The following is a 21075-nucleotide window of genomic DNA, read 5'->3' as shown; positions in this document are numbered from 1 at the left end:
CATAGGGACCTGAAGTCCCATCCTGTCCTTCCTTGGCTCAGAAACTTTCAATGGCTTCCCATTTTCTCCAGAGAAAGCCCTATATATATATATTTCTTTTTAACCATAGAGACCTGGGAAATTAATCATTTTCAAAAGGCAACATCTGTCCCACACCTTCCTTCTTCTAGATTCTATGGAAGGTTCTGCACCCAAAATCCAGGAGCTATCATCTTCTTCTTTGTCTATAGTCACTTAATTCCAGCATCCTGGCCTTTCTGCTCTCATTCTCATTCTTCCCCTTCCCCCCAGGCCTTTCACTGGGGCGGTTCCCCCTGCCTTTCCCCATCTTTTCTTAGTGCACCGGCCCAGGCAGGGGAGTCAGAGACAGAAGCGATTCTGCTGTTCCAAAGAATGGCGCTGAGCCAGGGATGTGGGATGCTGAGGCTGTTGGCAGTAGCCGGGCACATGTTGCCCTAGGTTTATGGCTTTAAGTCATTGTCCACTTGAGGAATTTAAAAGTTGCTCATGACAAAAGCATTGTGGGACAAAAGCATTTTGGGAATTTTTCCATATCTGGTATGTTTATGTCAGTCACACATGGACTCACTTGTTACGTGGTTCCCGTGATGTCTGGAGGAGGGGCGTACCTTTACAGGTGCAAGAGTGTTTTCTATCTCAGCCCTCAGCTACAGCGCTCCCTCAACTTACGATGCGGTTACATCCCTAGAAACACGTAAGTGGAAAATGCACTTAATACACCAAATCTACCGAGCATCATAGCTCAGCCTTGCCTACCTTAAACTTGCTCAGAACACTTACACTAGCCTACAGTTGGGCAAAATCACCTAACATAAAGACTGTTTTAAAATAAACTGTTGAATAGTTCATGTAATTTATTGAATACTGTCCTGAAAGTGAAAAACAGGATCTGCCCGAGCACAGAACTGTTTTAAGTTTATCATTATTTTACCCCTCGTGACTGCGTGGCTGACTTCTGCTGGCCAGCATCACTAGAGCGTATGTACCGAATTTCGCTAGCCCGGGAAAAGATCAAAATTCAGAATTCGATCTACAATTTCTACCGAATACGTGTCACTTTCGCATCACCATAAAGTGGACGAACCGTAGTGGAGCGTCTGTATTTACTTCTTGAGGAAAAATGTGAAAGTGCGCCCCCTGGCGGCAGCTGCGGTAGTTGCGGGGATAGAATCTGGAGAGGGACGTCTCCTTAAACAGTGCCTCTAAGTCTAGTTCTGGGAAGAGCAAACGTCCCCGGAGGGGGCCAGAAAACGCCCAGAGCTCCTGCTTAGCCCTTGACTTCTCCAGGAGTAAGACTGAGTCACTCCGCGGCTGGTGGTTGGACTGGAAGCTTGTCTGTCTCCACTTCCTCGGAGGAAAAAAAAAAAATATATATATGTAATAGCGTTTGATGTAAATACACCCAGAGAAAAATCTCAGTAACAATCTGGAAAACAAAACAAAACAAAACTGCTCCAAACATCCTAAATGTCTGCTTTGCTGTTCTGCCAGGAGGCACAGAGCAGGGTAGGCAGCTCGTTTTCAGAATTTCTCAGGGTCTTCCCGACCTCCGGACCAGCTCTCACTTCCCCGCCGTTGCTTTCCTGAAAGGGGGAACCTGAAACCTGGAAGATGTGGTGTGCTTTCCCGCGGCACAGCGTCTATAGGCTTGCGTGCCCCTCCCCCGGTCCCACCCCGTCGGAGTCCCTCCTGGCGGCGGGGGATGTAATGCCTTCCGGTGAAAGATGGCAGGGGAGGTGGACCGAAGGGTCAGGCATTAGGCAGAGCCGTGTGGTGCTGAGTGTCCCAGCCCATTTCTCCTCTCATTTCAGTTAAACCCTAAGGTCGCATTCCTTTAGGAAACTTCCAGGATTTGAGACTCTTCTCTGTTTTTAGCATCAGGACTGTTCAATCATCTTTTCTCCTTCACTTTGCTAAGTATTTCTGGCAGTGACCTGCGCATTTCTTTTCCAGCTCGCTGGGCTCTTTCCTGAGCGCTGCAGTCAGTTACACGTTCGTTATGTTCTCCAAACTCAGTTCAACAAATGTGTACCAGGCTTTACACTAGACGTTGGTGGGATTACAAGAAGGTGCGCCCCTACCTTCTGGGACCTTAGCTGTTAAGGGAGGTTGATTTGCACCAGAGTTACTGGCTCCTCTGCAGTCTGACAACGTCAGTGTTATTAAGAACAAAGTGCTAAAGGAAGAGGCAAATACTGAGGATGGGGGCTCAAAAGATGTCAGAAAAGCAACAGCTTGAAGGGGGAGGTAGGGTTTGGAGTCAGGAGAAAGTGCCCTCTGGGTGAGATCACAGGTAACTCCTTTCTGGCTAAGACTGAGGAGTTGCTACCTCCTGCTGGCCCTGCCCCTAAACGTCCCAGGGCTGCTTTCCTATTGGTGGCCAGCAAAGGCACAGGTACAATTAAAACCTGCTTATTATTATGTAAGGTACTTGCAAATCCTTAGACAGCTTGGTACAAGGGAATAGATAAAACCCCGTCTAGGAATTGGAATTCCTGAGAATTGGTCCCGGTTCTGCTGATTGGCTTTGTGATCTCTGACAAATCACAGCACCTTTCTGGACTTGAGTTTCACCATAAGAAGAAAGGCAATAGTAACATCTGTCACGGCGTTATTATAATTATAATATTATAATGGCCAGCTCTCAGGGTGGCAGTGAGGGTCACATGGTCTGCAGCTAGGAGTGGGTGCGCGGACTGGGAAGAAATCAACAGTCTCCCTCGCTGGGGTGAAGAGGAAAGAGTGACTGAAACAGATGGACCAAAAGATGAAGAAGAAAGAGAGATGGGCTAGCCAGGGGCCAAGCAGAACCGGGAAGAAAAAGTTCAAGCCACATTGTGTTGGGGAAGGGTATAGCTCAGTGGTAGAGTGTGTGCTTAGCATGCACGAGGTCCTGGGTTCAATTCCCCAGTACCTCCATTAAATGAATAAATAAATAAAAATACACCTAATTGCCTCCCCCCACCAAAAAAATCATTAAAAAAAAAGCCACATTGTGAAGTGAGAGTCTGGACAGAGCACACAAGTGTCTGTGGCATGTGAGTCCAGCTTACAAATCAAACTTTGTGCAGTGGATGCTATGTGTCTGTAAGATGGAAATGCACTGGATAAGGCTTGGGTCTACCAGGCAGCCCCACATCCCACATGCCTCCACGTGATACACGGTACACACACTGTGACACCAACACACAACTGGCATCGCCAGAGCCCTTGCTCAGCGAGGTCTCCCTTCCCGGACAGGGGGAGGGACTCCTGATGGTCCCAGTCCCTGGCACAGAGTAGGAACCAAGCAAATGTCTCGGGATGATGAGTCCAGTGAATTCTGAAAAGGACTTGGAATTGTCAAGTCTTTGGGAACTGACACCTGTTTGGAATAGGTAAGGAAAAAGTTTTCTTGAGAGTTAGGGTTACGATTCTTCATAGACCTAGGATCTTGTTTTATAAGTGAGAAGAACTACCATTTGGGGGCTGGTCCCCCCCCCAAATAAGAATCCACCATAAATCATTTTTTAAAGTTTTATTTAATCATTTAGACTTGAAAGAAGTCACAATAGTTAACACACTTCAGTGCGTTCTGTACACCACCAACCCAAATGGATTGAGTTCAGAATTTTTATAAATAAAAAATAAACATATTTACAGTGAAAAATAAAAACACGTTAGCAAGTTAGATGATTAAACTGTTCTCTATAATCAGTTTTGGGAAAGGACCAACCTACAGTATTACATTGAAGACAGTTAAGATTTCATTAGGTTTAGAAAGTCCAGAATGGAAGATGTTAGTTGTAGTATAAGATTCATTTCTCACTACAGCTTTGTTCCTCCCCAATTCCTCCCCAGACCAGAGCGTTTGACCAATTTACACAAAAAGCTTCATTTTCCCTTTGTTGGAGGTAAAAGTACAAAAGCTCTCAAGCTCTTCCTAGAACCATCTACGGAATAAAGCTATGGAATGCTACAAATGTCACTAGTAAACTAGCTATGGCCTAGCTATGTCCAGTTTGTGCTATTCTGTCCTCCAAAATATTGTAGATTCCTAATTTACCCACCAGGGACAAAAATGGAGTCAGCTTTTTTGGAAATCAGTTACAAAATCACCACCATTATCTCTAGAAAGTGTGTTTCTAGAACAACATAGTTATCACGTGTAGGGCCTTTCATTTTTCTGTCCTATAAAAATATTTCCATTTTATAATTCTCTATACATCTTAGGGCATTGCTCCCACTTCCCCAGGCAAAACCTGAGGGCTGTGTGCTTGGCTAGTCAGTTTCAAGAGACCAACGAAGAAAAAGGACCACATGTGATGTCGTGACAGCCCTCCCTTGAGTAGAGCAAAAATCGAGTTGGCTCCAATTAGGTTAGAGCTCCAAAATCCAGTTTAAACGTTTAACTTAGAAAAAGCAGCCCAAAGCGAAATTGAGCAACGAACAAAATTTGCAGATTCACAATTTTGGAAAGCGACATTCCTTCGAAGCGGGCGATTCCGTGTCACCTGCTGGGGGTGTGAGCACAATTTAAGGCTAATTGCTTGGCAAAGGGTTGTGGGAGCTGCTGGAGTGTCTTGAATGTTTCGTTCCTGATGAGCTCAGGGAGCGAGACCTCTGTCTGAGCACCGTCTTTCCTGGAAACTCCAAGTCCTCAAATATAGCGTTTTCAATGATGTTGGCAGCTTCAGGCCGTTCCGTGGGGCATGGGGAGAGCATGTCTTGTACCATCGCGTACTGAAATATAAAAATTGTTCTGCGATGAAAGGGCCAGGTTTAGACCACTAAACGCTCACCTAAGTCAGGAATCAGCAAAATTGTTCTGTGAATATTGCCAGCCAGTTTCTGACACAGCCCCTCAGCTCTGCGATTTCAGTACCAAAGCAGCCACAGGCCATATAGAAACAGGTGGGCGTGGCTGTGTTCCCATAAAACTTTATTACCAAAGACAGGCAGCAGGCTGATTTGGTCTGTGGGTGATGGCTTGGCCAACTCCTGCTCTAAATAAACATGGACCATTTTGGGGTAACTGGTTGTTTTTTTAACATATAATAAAGGGTCTTAAATCACACCATTGAAACATAGACATAACTTGACTTTTAAAATAAATTCATCTGGCTGGGAGGGTGGATAGCTCAGTGGTAGAGCATGTGCTTAGCATGCATGAGGTCCTGGGTTCAATCCCCAGGACCTCCATTAAAATTAAAAAAAAAAAAAAAAAAAGCAAAAACAAACTTAAAAAGATGCTCTTTGGTTAAAACTCAATAAGAAATTTTTAAAAATAAGATAAATTCATCTTATAACCATATGTGGATGTACAATTACCTCCATAAAGATTTCAATTAAAAAAAATCATGCCAAAGATTAGTACCTAATCCCCTTTCCTTGATTTTTTTGAACCCCTTTAATACAACATAGATTTTTATGAACCCCCCCGGGAATTGATTCATCAACTTTATAAAATATATAACAAAATATTTTTTGTAAAATATATTTCATCTTAGATTAATATATCTCCATATTATTATAAAGTTCATTTTTAATGCAACCCTTCATTGTACTTATAATATTGAAAGATAAATTAGACTTTTTCCAATTTGAGAATCAGCCACACAGTCTAATTTATTTCAACTTAATTTACTAAGAAAATTCAAGATGTATCAATGCATAACTTTTAAAATGATATGTCTTTGGACATATTATGAAATAAAAAAGAAACAAAAGCTGCGAGTAGTAACTTCAGAAGTTCATTACACGCAGTTTTCACCATGAAGACCAGCTTCATTTCCCCTTCCCGCTCTTCTGAGCCGTTTACCGTGTCACTCTGAGTGGTGTGACTTCAACACACAGAATCAGCGGAAATTAGTGACATTTTTCTTTTAAAGAAGCCAGTTTTTAAGATCACTCCCAAATTCACTAAGATAAAGAAATTAATGGCGTGATCATAATGGCAACTCGATTCCTGTGAGGGCGCCTTAGGAGTTCAGCCTTGCTGAAGAGCAAGGATGTTAGGATTCACATAAAATTCCCAGGTGGGATGTCATACAGTCTGGAGCACAGAACACGCGGCCCAGGACGGGGCTGAGCTCCAGTCTTAGGCTTTAACAAGTTGTGTGTTCTTGGGATCAGGTCCCTTTCCTCTCTAGGCCTTTGGTTTCCTCATCTGTAAAATGGGGAAACTGGTGAGCTGACTGCTAAGGACCCTTCACGTTCTAAGGAAGATTCTAAAGAAAATAAAAGATGAGAATTATACAAACCTCACGAGGATATTTCTGAGTAAATAGTGGTGGAAATTTGAGATCTCTGACATCAGTTAAGATCTGAAAAGAAAGAAGAGTGTTACTTATCTTTAAATCTATTCTGATACGTGGATCTATTTAAACATAGATTTTTTTTGGTACTCCAACAGAGTAGCTAAGAATTAAAGGTTGAATATTAAGCAGATGAAAAACTTATCAATAGCTTTTCCCGACTCGATAAACTACACAAAAGCGCTTCCTGAGCACAGATATACATGCCACCAAATCACCCAAATTTAGGAAATAATTCAGATATAATTATGTTTGGATTGTACATGATACTGACTCCTGGATTTTAACTGAAAATGGACTGATCTGTAGCAAAAATAGTTTAATCATTCATGAATACACGTTTGTGTTCTTACATGGATAACTTTTTCTTTTTTCTTTTTTTTTTCTTATATGAATTTTATTTTATTTATTTTTTTTACATTTTTTACTGATTTATAATCATTTTACAATGTTGTGTCAAATTCCAGTGTTCAGCACAATTTTTCAGTTATTCATGGACATATACACACTCATTGGATAACTTTTTCTATTAGTCGCTAATCTCTTTGTATTTGATATGAAAAAACATAGTCTTTCTTCCTCTTTTTCTTTCTTTTTTGAGTGAAAAAAAAACCAAGTCAACCATGCTAAATTTGGAATTAAAAAAAAAATTTTTTTTAAATGGAGGTATTTGGAATTGAACCCCGGACCTCGTGCATGCTAAGCACACACTCTACCACTGAGCTATACACTCCCCTAAATTTGGAATTTTAAACAAAACATTTGAAAGTTCTTTGGGAAATTTTCACACAAATAATTACCCTCTTTATGTTCCAGCATCCTTACCTATAAAAAACAAGGATGACAGGGCCACCTTATATGATTGTTCTGAGGCTTAAGTGAGGTAATTCAGGCGAACTTAGCACAGTGCCTGATACTCCTTTTGCAATGATGACAAAAACCAGTTTTGAGAAATGAAATAAGGCAAATATGTCTTCATATTTCTTGAGAAATAAGTGGGAATGTACTTAAAACAAAAAATATGAAGTGGGTTGGCATTTGTTACTTCCCATTAAAAAAAATTAGAAACTTCGTTAGAAGAATCTACGCTGAAGGCCCTTGAAGGAAGGGTTCCATCTGCTAATGGGAAGGTCGTATCAAAGTCAGTGCAGCTAAATGCTTGACTCTGAACTCACAGAATTAATCTCTAATCACATAACACTCTTAAATCAAAGTTTTTGTTTTAAAACATAGAATTTAAAGGAGACCTGGGCCATAATTCAATGGGGAAATAGTCTTTTCAACAGAAAGCCATAGACTGGAATAAATTGGTCACAATACACATACCTGGCCAAGGTCAAGGTCATCAAGAGAAATGCAGACTTCAACCACAGTCTGCTTCCATTAGACCCCTATTAGAATGGCTGAAAATGTGAAGACTGAAAGTTCAGTGTTGGCCAGGATGTGGAGGACCTAGCACCCTCCTACACCGCTGGTAAGAGTATAGAATGAAACTTTCTTATAAAGTTAAGCCACTTACCACACCGCTTATCAATCCTGCCTAGTAAGTACCCGAGACTAATGAAAACACATGCCTACAAAGAGACTCGTTCACAAATGTTCACAGCAACTTTACTCATAAATGTTTCCCAGTAGGTAAATGGACACACGATCTGTGGTCTACAAACACTGGAACATTATTTAATACAAAGGAAGGAAGCACTGACACACTGAGTAATGAATGAATCTCAAATACTTTATAGTGAGTCAAAGAAGGCAGACACAAAAGAGTATATACATGGATGACTCCATTTATATGAAACTTTAGATCAGACAGAAAGCAGATCAGTAGTTGCCTGGGATGGGTTGGGGGCTGGAAGGACAGGGGTTGACTGGGAAGGAAATAAGGAAACCTTTCAGGGTGATAGAAATGTTCTATATTTTGAACGTACTGGTGGTTACATGGATGGATAAATTTGTCGAAACTTATAAAAATGCAAAAAGTGGGTCCATTGTATTGTACATAAATTATACATCAATAAAATACATTAAAAAAAAAAGACCTTGGCCAAATCATTGAATACCTTCATTTTACCTGTTTTACCTTCATTAACAGAATCTCAGAGAGGTTCTGGCTAAATGTGGCAGATTTTCTACTACATTTCCAGCAAACATTTTCACTGAAAGCTGCAAAGGGATATGCAATCTATGCGAAGTCTATCAGGATGAGTGCAGTGGAAGGAAGGATCAAATTTTTGAAAGAAGGAAAGCAGATGGGAGCACAGCAAGTGTGCTGGCAGAACGTTGGAAGGGAAGCCAGGGCGCCCGCTGGGCTGATGCCGGCGGGGCGGGAACTGATGAGCTGAGCGCTGAGCGGAACCTGCAGGGGGTGGGGGTGGGGGTGAGGCGCAAGGCTGACGGCAGGAAAGGGCTCTGTATGCAGTGACACATCCCCTCTAACAGAGGAGGCTTGTTCTCGGGAGAAACTGAACCAAGGAATTCCAGACTTAGAGTTGAGGAGAGGGGACAGGAGGTGCTGGGGGTGGGCGGGGAAAGCAGAAGGAGGAAGTGAAGACCTGCATGCTAAACAGCAAGACACTCTCCACATCCCACCCCTACCCTCTCTCAGTCAGGAGGATGAAGGCTTCCTTTCTGGAGCAAATGAGGAAAGGCCGACATGTGGGAGTTCTCCCCGCATGGACCAAGGAAAGAACTCGATTGTAACCTTTACAGTGAAGCGCACTCCGAGTCGCCATTTTCGAGCCCATTCTTAGATATGAATGGACAGCTAAGGATCATCAACATGAGAAACACACACATATACATCATTTAAAAAACTCTGAGATGTTGGGAGGGAGGGAAGTAAGTGTGACTATAAAGGAGTAGCAAGAGGAAGTTTTTTTTTGTGGTGATGGAACAGTTCTCTTCCTAGATTGCAGCGGTGGATACACGAACCTCTATGTGAGATAAAATAACATGGAGCTACATACACACATTGTGCGAATGTCAGATTTTTGTTGTGCTATAATTACATAAGATGTAACCATTAGAAGAAAGTCAGAGCACATTATTTGGTCTAGCATGGAACAAGATTTGCGTAGTTTCATAATCAAAAAAATTTTATATAACTACAAGTTTTAGCAAATTTGTTCATTGAAATACACATACATAGAAGTCACCATTTTAACCATTTTAAAGTGTATGTATGACACAGGGTTTTTTTCCTTAATTAAAATTCTTAAAAAATTTTATATTTTTTAAATTATTTTTTTATTTTTTGGGGGGGTGATAGTAATTAGGTTTATTTATTTTTAGAGATACGTGGGATTGAACCCAGGACGTCATGCATGCTAAGCATGTGCTCTACCACTTGAGCTATACCCTCCCTTCAGGGTGTTTTTATTCTATTTACAACGCTGTACAACCATCACCACTGTCTAACTCCAGAACATTTTCCTCACCCAAAGAGCAATTTCATACTCATTAAGCAGTCACCCGCTACTTCCTTCCACCCTATCACCTGGCAACTACTAACCTACCTTGTCTCTATGGATTTGCCTATTCTGGACACTTCACGGAAATGGAATCATCCAGTATGTGGCCGTTTATGTCCACTTCTTTCACTTAGTGTGATGTCTTCAAGGCTCACCTGTGCTGTAGCATGTATCAGTACTTCAGTCCCTTTTTGTGGCTGAATAATATTCCACTGTGTGGTTATACCACATTCGTCTTGCCATTCACCAACTAATTGAATCTGGGTTGTTTCTACTTTCTGGCTACTTTCTGGCTATCATGAAGATGCTACTATGAACATTTGTGTACAGGTTTTTGTGTGGACCTATGTTTTCATCTCTCTTGGGTATATACCTGGGAGCAGAACTGCTGGGTCATATGGTAATTCCATGTTTAACTTTTGGGGAACCGTCAAACTGTTCCACAATGGCTGCACCATTTTACTTTCTACCAGCAACGTATGAAGGCTCTAATATCTCTGCATCCTCGCCAACACTTACTTCGTTTGGTTTTGTCTTATTATAGCCATCCTGGATGGTGTGGAGTGGTACCTCACTGTGATTTTGATTTGCATTTCCCTGATGAATAATGATGTCATGCCTATTGGCCATTTGTAATCTTCTTTGGAGAAATATCTGTTCAAGTCCCATGCCCATTTTAAAATTAGCTTGTTTGCCTTTTTGTTGTCGAAGTTCTTTCTATATTCTGGATACTAGAACCTCGTCAGATACATGATTCACAAACACTTGCTCTCACCCTGTGAGTTGTTCTTTCACTGCCTTGACAGAGTCCTTTGATGTGCTTATAACTACAACAATTCTGATGCCATAAGACTCCAGATCCTTTACGCATGTCGCACCGGTTTTATTTTCCTTTCTGGAAGCTTTTAGGGTATTTATCTCTGGTGTTTTGAAATTTAGCCATGTTGATTTTTAAATTATCTTTTCCCCCCCCATTTATTGTATAGAACACTTGATAGGTCCTTTTGATTCTATGTGAGAACTATATCTCTCGTACCATGGCCAGGAGTCAGCAAGTAAGGTCTAAAACTGATAAATTAAGAAATGATGATATGGACATAAACTTTGGAAATACAGATGTAAGTACCAGGGCGATAGCTGGAAAAGTTGAGGGGGACCACTTATGACGGGTGGGGAACAATGTGACAGAAGCCTACTTTTAAAAGACATTCAGTACTATCGTCCTTAAAGGCCATGGTCATGATTTATTTGGGGGTAGGGGGGTGGACCTAATTCTGTCTAGTTTGCCAGCTTTTAAGTGTATGAGTATGTGGCCACTTGTCCTTTGGAAAATTCTCCTCTGATCAACCACCACCATTACCAGCACTCCCTTATCTTATGGTTCCTCAAGCTTCGCACTTATTATAAATTTGTGTGCAAAATATTGCTGAGTTACGATGAATTGAAGCAAAACAAGGAACAAACAATTCAACAATTTTTGAAGACTGAGCTTTTAAATGGAAGCAAATAGTTTACAAATCCTTGTTTCACTCACATGACTTCTTCTACTTGTAGTCTGCTGGTATCCAGAATAACTAATTCCCCTTTTAAAACTCTCTTGTAAATTTAAGAGCATTTTCTTTTTCTACCTTTTTTAGGGAGGGGAGAACTTACCCTGACCCTCTCCATCTGCGTGGCGAACGGGTAGAGTAATTCAAACAGAATGAGGCCCAAAGAAAAGATGTCCACTTTATGAGAGTAGTTGTTTCCATGAATCTGAAACCCCATATAAAGAAGAAATATTAGGACAAAATTATTGGAGGCAGGACAGTGGATTGAAATGGCATTAGTGAATCCCAAAGCTGACCCAGTCACTTCTTGGTTTAAATGCAGTTGCATATGTAAAAATGTTAGCCAAGAGTTAATAACCTCTCTGTCCTCTTTTTTTCAACTCACAGCAGCAAAGAGTAATTAAGCTACTCAGCATTACAGAAGGAAACCCAGGCATCGCTCCGAGATAGGCATCAGTAATACAGGCCCAGGGGAAACCTGGAGCCTTGTAACGCTAAAAAAAAAGTCTGTGGGAGCCAGGAAAAGCTGCTCCATTACCCCCAGGTGAAGTTTTTTCAAAGCGAGCGCTATCTGAAGCAAATCTCTCATTTCTAATCATCTTAGTCCTCACCTATTTTTATGAGAAAATCTTCATTACTCCAAACCACTAATCAACTGTGGTGAGGCCTCATTACGGCACCTAATTATGGACTTCTCTGCATTCTTGGTTGTTATTTTTTTCATGTGTGGAGTTCTTATTCTTCGCAATGAGATGATAAAGTCCTGGAGGGCAGGGAACTGCTCTTTTTGTATTCCTACCATCCAGCACTGGGCTCAGTGTGGAGCAGGCCCTCAATAAATACTTATTTGTTAAAATGAACCAATGAATTACAACCGAACTAGTCTATTAAACAAAGCCTCATTCAAATGAAAAGTGACCTCCCCTGACTCAGAAGAACCCTTTTATTTGGGAAAATGCTCCAGGCACATAACAACATTTGGCAAAGGCCAAAGCAGGGCGTCACTTTGGAGAATACTCATGGCGGCATCTCCTGGGGGAATCACAAGGTATCTGTCGGGGATGACACACTGTTCACAACCTCCTCTCTAAACTGGACTTGAGACCTGTTTCCTTGACTCCTTCTGGGAGCCAGACTGCCTCGCTGATCACAGAATGTCACGTGGAAAGTTCCAGTGATTTTCCTCCCTTCCCTTCCCTCTTACTGGGGCTTGGGACGTATTCAAAGAAAATGTGTTCAAAACAGAGCTTACAGGGTTACAGTGAAAAGGACACCTCAAACGCTATCTGGAAAATATCAATACACCTTTTTTTTAACCTCTTTTTTTTCAATTGAAATATAGTCAGTTACAATGTGTCAATTTCTGGTGTACAAATGAGGCAAGAATACACAACAGAGAAGACAGTCTCTTCAGCAAGTGGTGCTGGGAAAACTGGAGAACCACAAGGAAATCAATGAAGTTAGAACACTCCCTCAGACCATATATAAAAATTAACTCAAAATGGCTTAAAGACTTAAATGTAAGACAAGACACTATAAACCTCCTAGAAGAAAACATAGGCAAAACATTCTCTGACATAAATCTTAGCAATGTTTTCCTAGGGCAGTCTTCCTGGGCAATAGAAATAAAAGCCAAAATAATACACCTTTATGAAAAGCAACCTGGCAGTCAATATTTACTACCCCTTGAGGGTCCTATTTAATTTCGTCCACCCTAGGGTCGGTGGAAATGTGGACAGAGATTTGTACACAGGGATGGTTATCGCAATGAAATTCCTAACAGCAAAATTTAGGGGTCACTTAAACATCCAAAACAAACGTTTCCCTTCTTAAACTCACTTGTAATAGGTAACACATCCACATGATTCAAAAAGAAGTAGATGGTCAAGTTTCCCTCCCACCCATTCCTCATCTGACCCGCCCCCCAAGTCACATCCCCTCTGCCTCCTGCCCTCACAACCATTCCTTTCCTGCACATCCTTCCAGAGTTCTTTATATAAACACAAGCAAATACATATTTATCATTCCCTCCTTTACACATTTCTGTCCCTTGCTTTTTTCACTTAAGAGACTCCTTTTAAACTCTTATCGACCTAAAAATGCCTAATTTCTTTTACCAAATATACTTCAACCAAAATAACACACTGCAAGGGATTAAATGCAAAAGCAAATATGAAATCTAGCTTTTAAGTCAGATAGTAAAGAAATTTACAAAAATGTAAATAAGTGTCATTTTATTCACTAGTTTCTTTTGGGGGGGAGTTTATTTTTCAAAAAACAAGTATCTTGAAGATGTGATCGATTTAACAATGTTATTTTTCATTGGATTAGTGACATTTTTATAAATGTCTCAGTTTTGATCTCTAATATGGCAAATACTGATAGACAAAATCCCAGAGGAAAAATGCTTCAGCTCTCAATCATGTGGAGCACCATGTTTACAAGTATAAACAGGCACTGACCTAGAAGTTTGAGAACCACTGATCTAAGCACATATAAGCTTGTGAATGTCGTTAGCCTCGTGGTGGCCGGGTAAGCTGCCCTGAAGCTCCCAGCATCCAGCGCTCCCACAGCTCTGCCAGGCTCTGTTCTGCTTATGTGCTTTCCCTCTGGAGATTACGCAACCCTATGTCTCAGCCTATCCACCTCTATTTCCCACCATGTACATTCTGCAAGCTGCCTGTGGGTTACTGGAGAGGGCAGCTCCATCCACCAACTCCATCCGGCTCTGAAAACAGTTCCTACGATGTTCACACAGGGTGCAGTACAGTTCAGTTTGGGAGGAGAGCATTCAAAGCCTCTTTCAAAATTTCTGGTTGCTGCCAGGCTCTGGGTCGGAGGGGGAGCACATTTTAAGCATCGTTAGCATTTCTCTTAACCTGCCCCGAGTCCAGGTTGTGGGAACTGCACCCTTGCTCCTGCCAGTCTTCATCATTTTCAGATTTTATTTTATTGGGGTGTTTAAATAAGAGCATGGATGGAGATTCATGGGGCACATCTACCTCACTGTCATCCTAACCCCAAATCTGTTTTTTTCCTTCAGAAGTAAAACAAACAAAAAACTCACCTGCTCTGGGCTCATATACAGCTTGGTCCCCACTTGTCCGGTGTGTCTGGCGTACCCCGGCATTGGGGTCAGAACCATCTGGTCCTCCTCATCCTGGTCCATCGCAGTCACTAAGCCAAAATCTCCAACCTTGACCACGTCGTCCATTGTAAAGAATATGTTGGAAGGCTGGAAAAAATAAAACAAGAGAGAAGCACGGTGGGTGTGTCTGGAGAAGGAGACAAAGTGAAGGGGGTTATTTAAATAACCACAGCAAATAAACACAAGACATGAGACCTTCTCAAGCATGTTCCTCTTTACTGTGGGATGATAGGAAAATAAAAAACAAACCTTGGATGTTAGACAAGTACTGTGAGTAAAGAAGAGGCAGGGTAGCCAAGAGAGCTAGCATTTACTGAACATCTATTTAAATAAATCCTTAGAGAGTCACATTGGCTAGGTCTAGGGTACTTAATCCTTAATCTCATAATTTTAGATACTCTCCCTTGGCAAGCTTCGCTACTTTTATGACCTAAGCCATGATTATGGTAATAGTATTAATAATAGCAAAGGCATATAGAGCACTTGCAATGGGCCAGAAGCTGTTCTAAGCTGTTTATTACTATTAACTCATGTTAATACTCTTCTACTTATTTATTACCATTATTATTTTATCACGTGCAGTTTCTTTTCTTTTTTTTTTAAGTTTTTTTGGGGGGGAGGTGGGGCAGAGTATAATTAGGTTTGTTTGCTTATTTATTTATTTATTTTTAGGAGGAACTGGGGATGGAATCCAGGACCTCGTGTACGCTAAGCATGCGCTCTACCACTTGAGCTACATGTTCCTGCCACTTACAACCCTTTTAGTCCTATTAGTCCCTCATTTCACAGATGAGTAAACTGAGGCCTAGAGAAGCCAAGTAAATTGCCCAAGGTTCCCCAGCTAGTAAGTGGTGGAGCAGGGACTCAAACCCAGGCAGTCTGGCTCAGTGAGGAAAGGACTTCGCTTCACTGCCCTGTGTCCGGCGCTCAGTCCAGTTCTTGCCCTACGACAGCGGATCACGGCTGTTTGATGAGTGAATGAAACAGACTGATCTCCGGGTCTGTGTCTGAGAGGGGAGAGCGGGCCACCCAGGAGAATAAGAGCTCTTAACCGCAACCTCATGCAGCCTCTCCTAATACTCACAGGCTCCTACACACTCTACAATGCCCGTCCCAGGTTCTAAGCTCTCATTTGCAACTGTTTATAGGACACGTCTAACCACAGGCTCCTCAAACTTAAAATCCCCTACATGAAATATACCATCTTTCCCTCAGAACCTATGCTAACCCCAGCTAACACGACCTCTGTTCGTGGCACTTGAAATAAGGGAAAAGGTAAGCCATTTAGCTCATAAAGTTGAATTTCACTAGGCTTCAAATACTGCCAGACAAAAACCATTTTATTCACATCCAAAATACCGTCATACAATTTCTCCTGGCTAACCACTTGCTACTTCTCACCCTCCAGCTTCTCACCTCCTTGCCCAAAGCCTAAACAGTTCAAGAATAAAGGGCAAAAAGCACTGGAGATTTTGCCCCAGCTCGGAGCTGGCTAGTGAAGGAATGCACGTCTCTCCTTCCGCTTAGGTCCCTGTTACTAAGCTACGCGGGGCTTAATAAGGGGAAGATGTGTGAGGGTTACTGAAAGCCAGAGGAAAGACAGCGTATCTGTTCCTGGTGGATTTTACATAAAGACTTATTTTCATCAGGAGATTGGGAATACTTTTTACTGTAAAATGGACATAAACATATTATAGAGGAGAATTCACAATTTGCCTGAAGCTTTTAAAACACAAGAGAATTCTTATCTTGTCGCAGACCCCTGTGGGCTACTTTCCCAGACCTCTGCGGCCGACGTCACTTGATGATATCATTTTACGTGGAATCTTAAAAAATGATACAAATGAACTCATTCACAAAACAGAAACAGATTCATAGACATCGGAAACAAATCTATAGTTACCAAAAGGGAAAGGGGAGGGATAAATTAGGAGTTTGGGATTAACAAACACACACTACTATATATAATATAGATAAACAATAAGGACCTACTGTATAGCACAGGGAGCTATATTCAATATCTTAAAATAACCTATAATGGAAAAGAATCTCAAAAAGAATATGTATGTATGTATATATATATATATATATGAACATATTTATACAACTGAATCACTTTGCTGTACACCTGAAATTAACACAGCATTGTAAATCAACTGCACTTCAGTTAAAACCATAAGGGGGGAGGGCACAGCTCAAGTGGTAGAGCGCCTGCTTAGCATGCACGAGGTCCTGGGTTCAATCCCCAGTACCTCCTCCAAATATAAATAAATAAATAAACCTAATTACCTCCACCTCATAAAACAAACTCAAAAGCAAAAACAAAACAAAACCAACCCCATAAATAAATGACTTGATGACTAACAAGAAAGGGGGTGGAGAGTTTAGCTCAGTGGTAGAGCGCATGCTTAGCATGTGTGAGGTCCTGGGTTCCATCCCAAGTACCTCTATTAAAATTAATTAAGTAAGTAAACAAATAAACAAGCAAACAAACCTAATTACCTCCCCACCCCAAATTTTTTTAAAAAAAGCTAAAAAAAAAAAAAAAAAAAGGCTGAAACCTCTGGGTGATGTTTTGCAAATACAGACCTTGAGGTCCCTGTGCATGAGCCCTTTGCTGTGCAGAAACTCCACCGCCTCGGCGATCTGCAGGAAGATGTGCAGACACGCGCTCCTCTCTCTCTCCTCTATGGTGCAGCGGCTGTTCAGCCAGTCTTTGAGGTTTTCCTTTCTGCACAGCTGCATCTGGATGTAAAGATACACCTTCGGCGAACTGGGCTGCGGTTTTTCCGCAGGGTTTGTAGTGAGATCTAAACTTAAAGTGGTTGGTCTCGGAGGAGAAATAGAAAAGGTAGGTTCTGAAGAAGGCCTGCTGCTGGAATGCTGGACAGCAGTTAGTTTATTAGCATAATGGTTGCCCAGAGGCGGTCGGTTCGTTCTGGGCTCTTCTTTGCTGGACGCGTTATCACAGCCGGAATCTTCAAATACTATAGAAGAGGATGTTCGCTCCCTTGACCTTATGTTGGGAGAAGCTTCAGAAGGACAAAGTTCAAAGGAGTGCCCCTCATCATTGCCATCCATAGTACCATCTTCCACATCGCAGTCTGTAAGGCAACTGTCCGGGAGGTTGTTCACAGCATCCACCGACTCACTCGTGTCTCTGTGGTCCATTCCGGAAAATTCCAGTGGAGAGAACTGGCTCTCAGACGAACTTGTCCGGCCACAGGAGATCCCTACTGAAAAAGATCTGCCGCTTCGTGGCGAAGGAGCTATGATTTCGATACGCTCCTTCGTAGAGAAAGGATCCATTCTGCGTATTTTAACGGAGGGGGCATCCACCGGACTGGGAGAGCTGAGCGGCCAGTCTGTGCTAAAAAAGCGGGAGAGATTCAAAGGGGTGAGTGTGAATATGGGTTGATGAAACTATGTGAATGCCATCCTTTATTTTCAAAGCTTCAACTATAATAAAGCCGGCTACCAAATGACAGCACAGGGATTTAATGAAAACAGGCTACAGGAGACAAAGAATGTCACCTTTTGTCCATTCCTTAATTGGAAAGCTTGATTTTATATTTGAAACAGTTTTCTGGGACTGTCATGCCAGGAGCAGCCAATGCCTTTGTGCAAAACACAAAGTACGAAGGAAGACCAAGGACAGGACCCTTTGGTTGTGGTGATGCGGAACCCCCCATCCAAACGGGGCAGCGGCTCACTGGGCCTTGAGACACAGGACCACTTCACTTGGTCCTTCTGCGGTCTGGCTGTTGGCTGTGGGTGTAACAGCGGCTGCTGTGACCAGGTACCCGGTGTGGATCGAGGGCTGTGTTTGGTACTGCTAGGCAGGAACCGCCCTCTAGCTGTTTGGTGAATAGTCTATTTGTAGCCTGCTTCTTCTTTGTTCTCAGTTAGTAGTTTTTCTTATTTCTTTTTTTTCCAGTTTTTTCTTTTTTCTTTTTATTCATTTAGGAGTTTTTAAAAGGGCCTTCCTTCCAACAGCACGGCATACTTAGCATGGGAATTACCTTCAGGTTGTCTACGTGTATATATTTTCAGCTGCAAACATTTTAAAACTACTTTAAAAAGAAGTAAATTGATAACTATTAAGAAACTAAATAAAAAATTTAAATAAAAAATGGAGACAAAAGCAGACAATATCTCTTATTGAGAAAGGCTACTGTAAATCCCTCAGTGAATTTAAAATCATAGCATCCTATCTACCAATAATTTTAGAAATTCATGTTCTGGACAAAAAAGAAGAAAAATTCTTGTTCTAAAAAACTAAATCTGGGTGGGAGTATAGCTCAGGGGTAGAGCATGTGCCTGGTATGCATGCGGTCCTGGGCTCGATCCCCAGGGCCTCCGTCAAGGGAGGGAAAAAAAAAAAGAGAAAAAGGAAAAAAAAACTCATTAAAAAGAAAAAGATACCATAAAAAACTAAATTAACTTTTCACTTAACAAGTGAATAGAGAATGTTCCAAAACATGACAGAAACAGTAATCTGCTGTTAATTTTCCTTTAAAAAAAAATCATCTCTGGGGGTAGGGTGCCTGCTTAGCGTGCATGAGGTCCTGGGTTCAATCCCCAGTACCTCCAATAAATAAATAAACCTACCCCCGCCAAAATCATCTCTAAAGTTACAGAAAAGATACTTTGCTCATGTAAACCAAAAACTAGCCTGGAAGACACACTCATTTTAAAGTCTGTGTCTAACCAAGTTACCTTTCATCTTTCAGCCAGATTTCGTCCATTTTTTCTTGCCACTTCTCTGGTGGTGCTTCCAACCAAGCATTGAAATACCTGACAATTCCTGGGTGCTCAAGCTTGGCCAAAGCTTTCACTTCTCGCATTACCTTCTCCCGAGCCAGTTCTCTGAAATTGGAGAGACAAGGAAGACACTGAAGGTGGCTGTGATCTGAAGGAGCAATCATATCCAGGAGTGACAAGTAATCAGATAAAATCCTCTCTTGATTCTAAAACCAGAAACATGAAAATTCATCACACTGTACATCTGAAATATGTGTTGAGATCACCGTGCAGGAGGTACACCACAATAAAGTTGTTTTTTTTTAAAAAAAAAAAGGAAACAGAGGGTTCAGCCTAGCGGCATAATTCTAAAAAGCCATGTAGTAAGTCGTGTATTAAAAAAATACATTTTAGGGTTTTTTTTTTCTTCTATAAATAAGTGCTACGAATTCATCTGTTGCTTCATTCAGATAAAGATTTCTTTGTTGACAAACAAACAAACAAGAATGACTACAGACCCTTAGAGATAAATGCTTAATGTGTGTTAATCGCCTGGGGGATGAACAGGTGTACGTGAAGTATTTGGGAAAGAGGGCTCAGCGCAGCAGCTCGGGAGGATGGGGAAGGACCACCCCGACAAGGTATACACAGCGGTCCAAAAGGCTTGTACGAGCACCTTGTCTGTTTAAAGCCTCAACTACTGAATCTCATGGGCAATGATGTTTAACTAGAAAAGCATCTGGATTTCGTCTGCTTTGGCAGCTTTTCTGATGGATCTAAGCTCAGTCTAGGGATCCCACCATCACCTGAAACAACATAAACAAATATAAGTTATCTCCTCTTCCCTCCCCGAGAGATGGCCCGCTACTCCGCTTTTCTCTCTGTGCCTTTTCCTGTTAACGTTCCCACTCTGAGCATCCTGGCGTGTTTCCAAATCCTCCACTTTCAGTGACCCAATCCTAAGTGCTCCTCCTTCTTAATTCTTTACACTCATTCCTTTCTCATCCGTCTCCTCTTCTGTGCTATTGTTCCGTATCTTACGACCGAATCTCTGCAAACCAACCCAAACCAAACAAAAAAACTCCTAATGAACTCTGACCATTTCTTCCTAACAGCCATCTAGGCACCACCTCCACTATGATCACATCATTCTTCTGCTCATAGGCACAACTGTCTACGGAATAAAATCTAAACTCCTCTGCTGGGCATTTACGGTGCTGCCACCCATTCTTCTCCACCTTTCTTCCACGCTCCCCTCCATTCTTACCCGTGCTCCACCGCTGCCAGAACACTCACTAATCTCTACAACCCCTCTGGGTGTTTGTCTGGAGCCTTTGCTCAGGCCACATTGTATGGTTGGCCATCCCTCTTCTGCATGTGTGTCCACTGAGGGACTGACTACCCTTGAACAGGGCACGGACACCACCACCTCCATAAAGCTTGCCTTCCTTGACTGCCTTCCAGCTGCATCGGACTTTCCTCGTGAGAAGCTATTTACTGATAAGCTAAGCCGTGGGTCACAATCGTCCTTGCATTGCAGTTAACTGAGTATATACACAAAAGCCCCAAGGAGTCATATAGGTTCCTGCGGGCAGAAGCCTTTGTTAATTTTATATTCTACGTGGTGCCTTATTCATTTGAGTATTTAAACTGCTCATAAATTATATACCAGGGATGGGGGGAGGTATATAGCTTAGTGGTAGAATGTAGGCTTAGCATGCACCAGGTCCTGGGTTCAATTCCCAGTACCTCTACTAACTAACTAACTAACTAACTATTTTTAAAATTATATACCAAAGAAAAGAATTCATCCCAAAATACTCAACCTGTCCCATTCCTGTGTC

At 41.8% G+C, this 21075-nt stretch overlaps 1 protein-coding gene across 2 annotated transcripts in view; it reads right to left on the bottom strand.

Moving 5' to 3' along the window:
• Positions 1-3522: 3522 nt before the first annotated feature.
• The window catches only part of EIF2AK3 (eukaryotic translation initiation factor 2 alpha kinase 3), a 61446-nt gene continuing 43893 nt past the window's right edge, over positions 3523-21075 (bottom strand). The window contains exons 12-17 of one of the 2 annotated variants that reach the window (XM_032469787.1): positions 19208-19357; positions 17078-17858; positions 14408-14575; positions 11444-11545; positions 6264-6326; positions 3523-4743 (exon numbers count right to left, since the gene is read on the bottom strand). In XM_032469787.1, the coding sequence (XP_032325678.1) occupies positions 4543-4743; positions 6264-6326; positions 11444-11545; positions 14408-14575; positions 17078-17858; positions 19208-19357 (1465 nt within the window). In that variant the 3' untranslated portion in view covers positions 3523-4542. The other variant, XM_032469788.1, reaches the window with a different exon arrangement.

The sequence above is a fragment of the Camelus ferus genome, chromosome 28 (assembly GCF_009834535.1).
Source record: "Camelus ferus isolate YT-003-E chromosome 28, BCGSAC_Cfer_1.0, whole genome shotgun sequence".
NCBI lineage: Eukaryota > Metazoa > Chordata > Mammalia > Artiodactyla > Camelidae > Camelus > Camelus ferus.
This window is presented reverse-complemented; position numbering and strand designations above follow the sequence as displayed.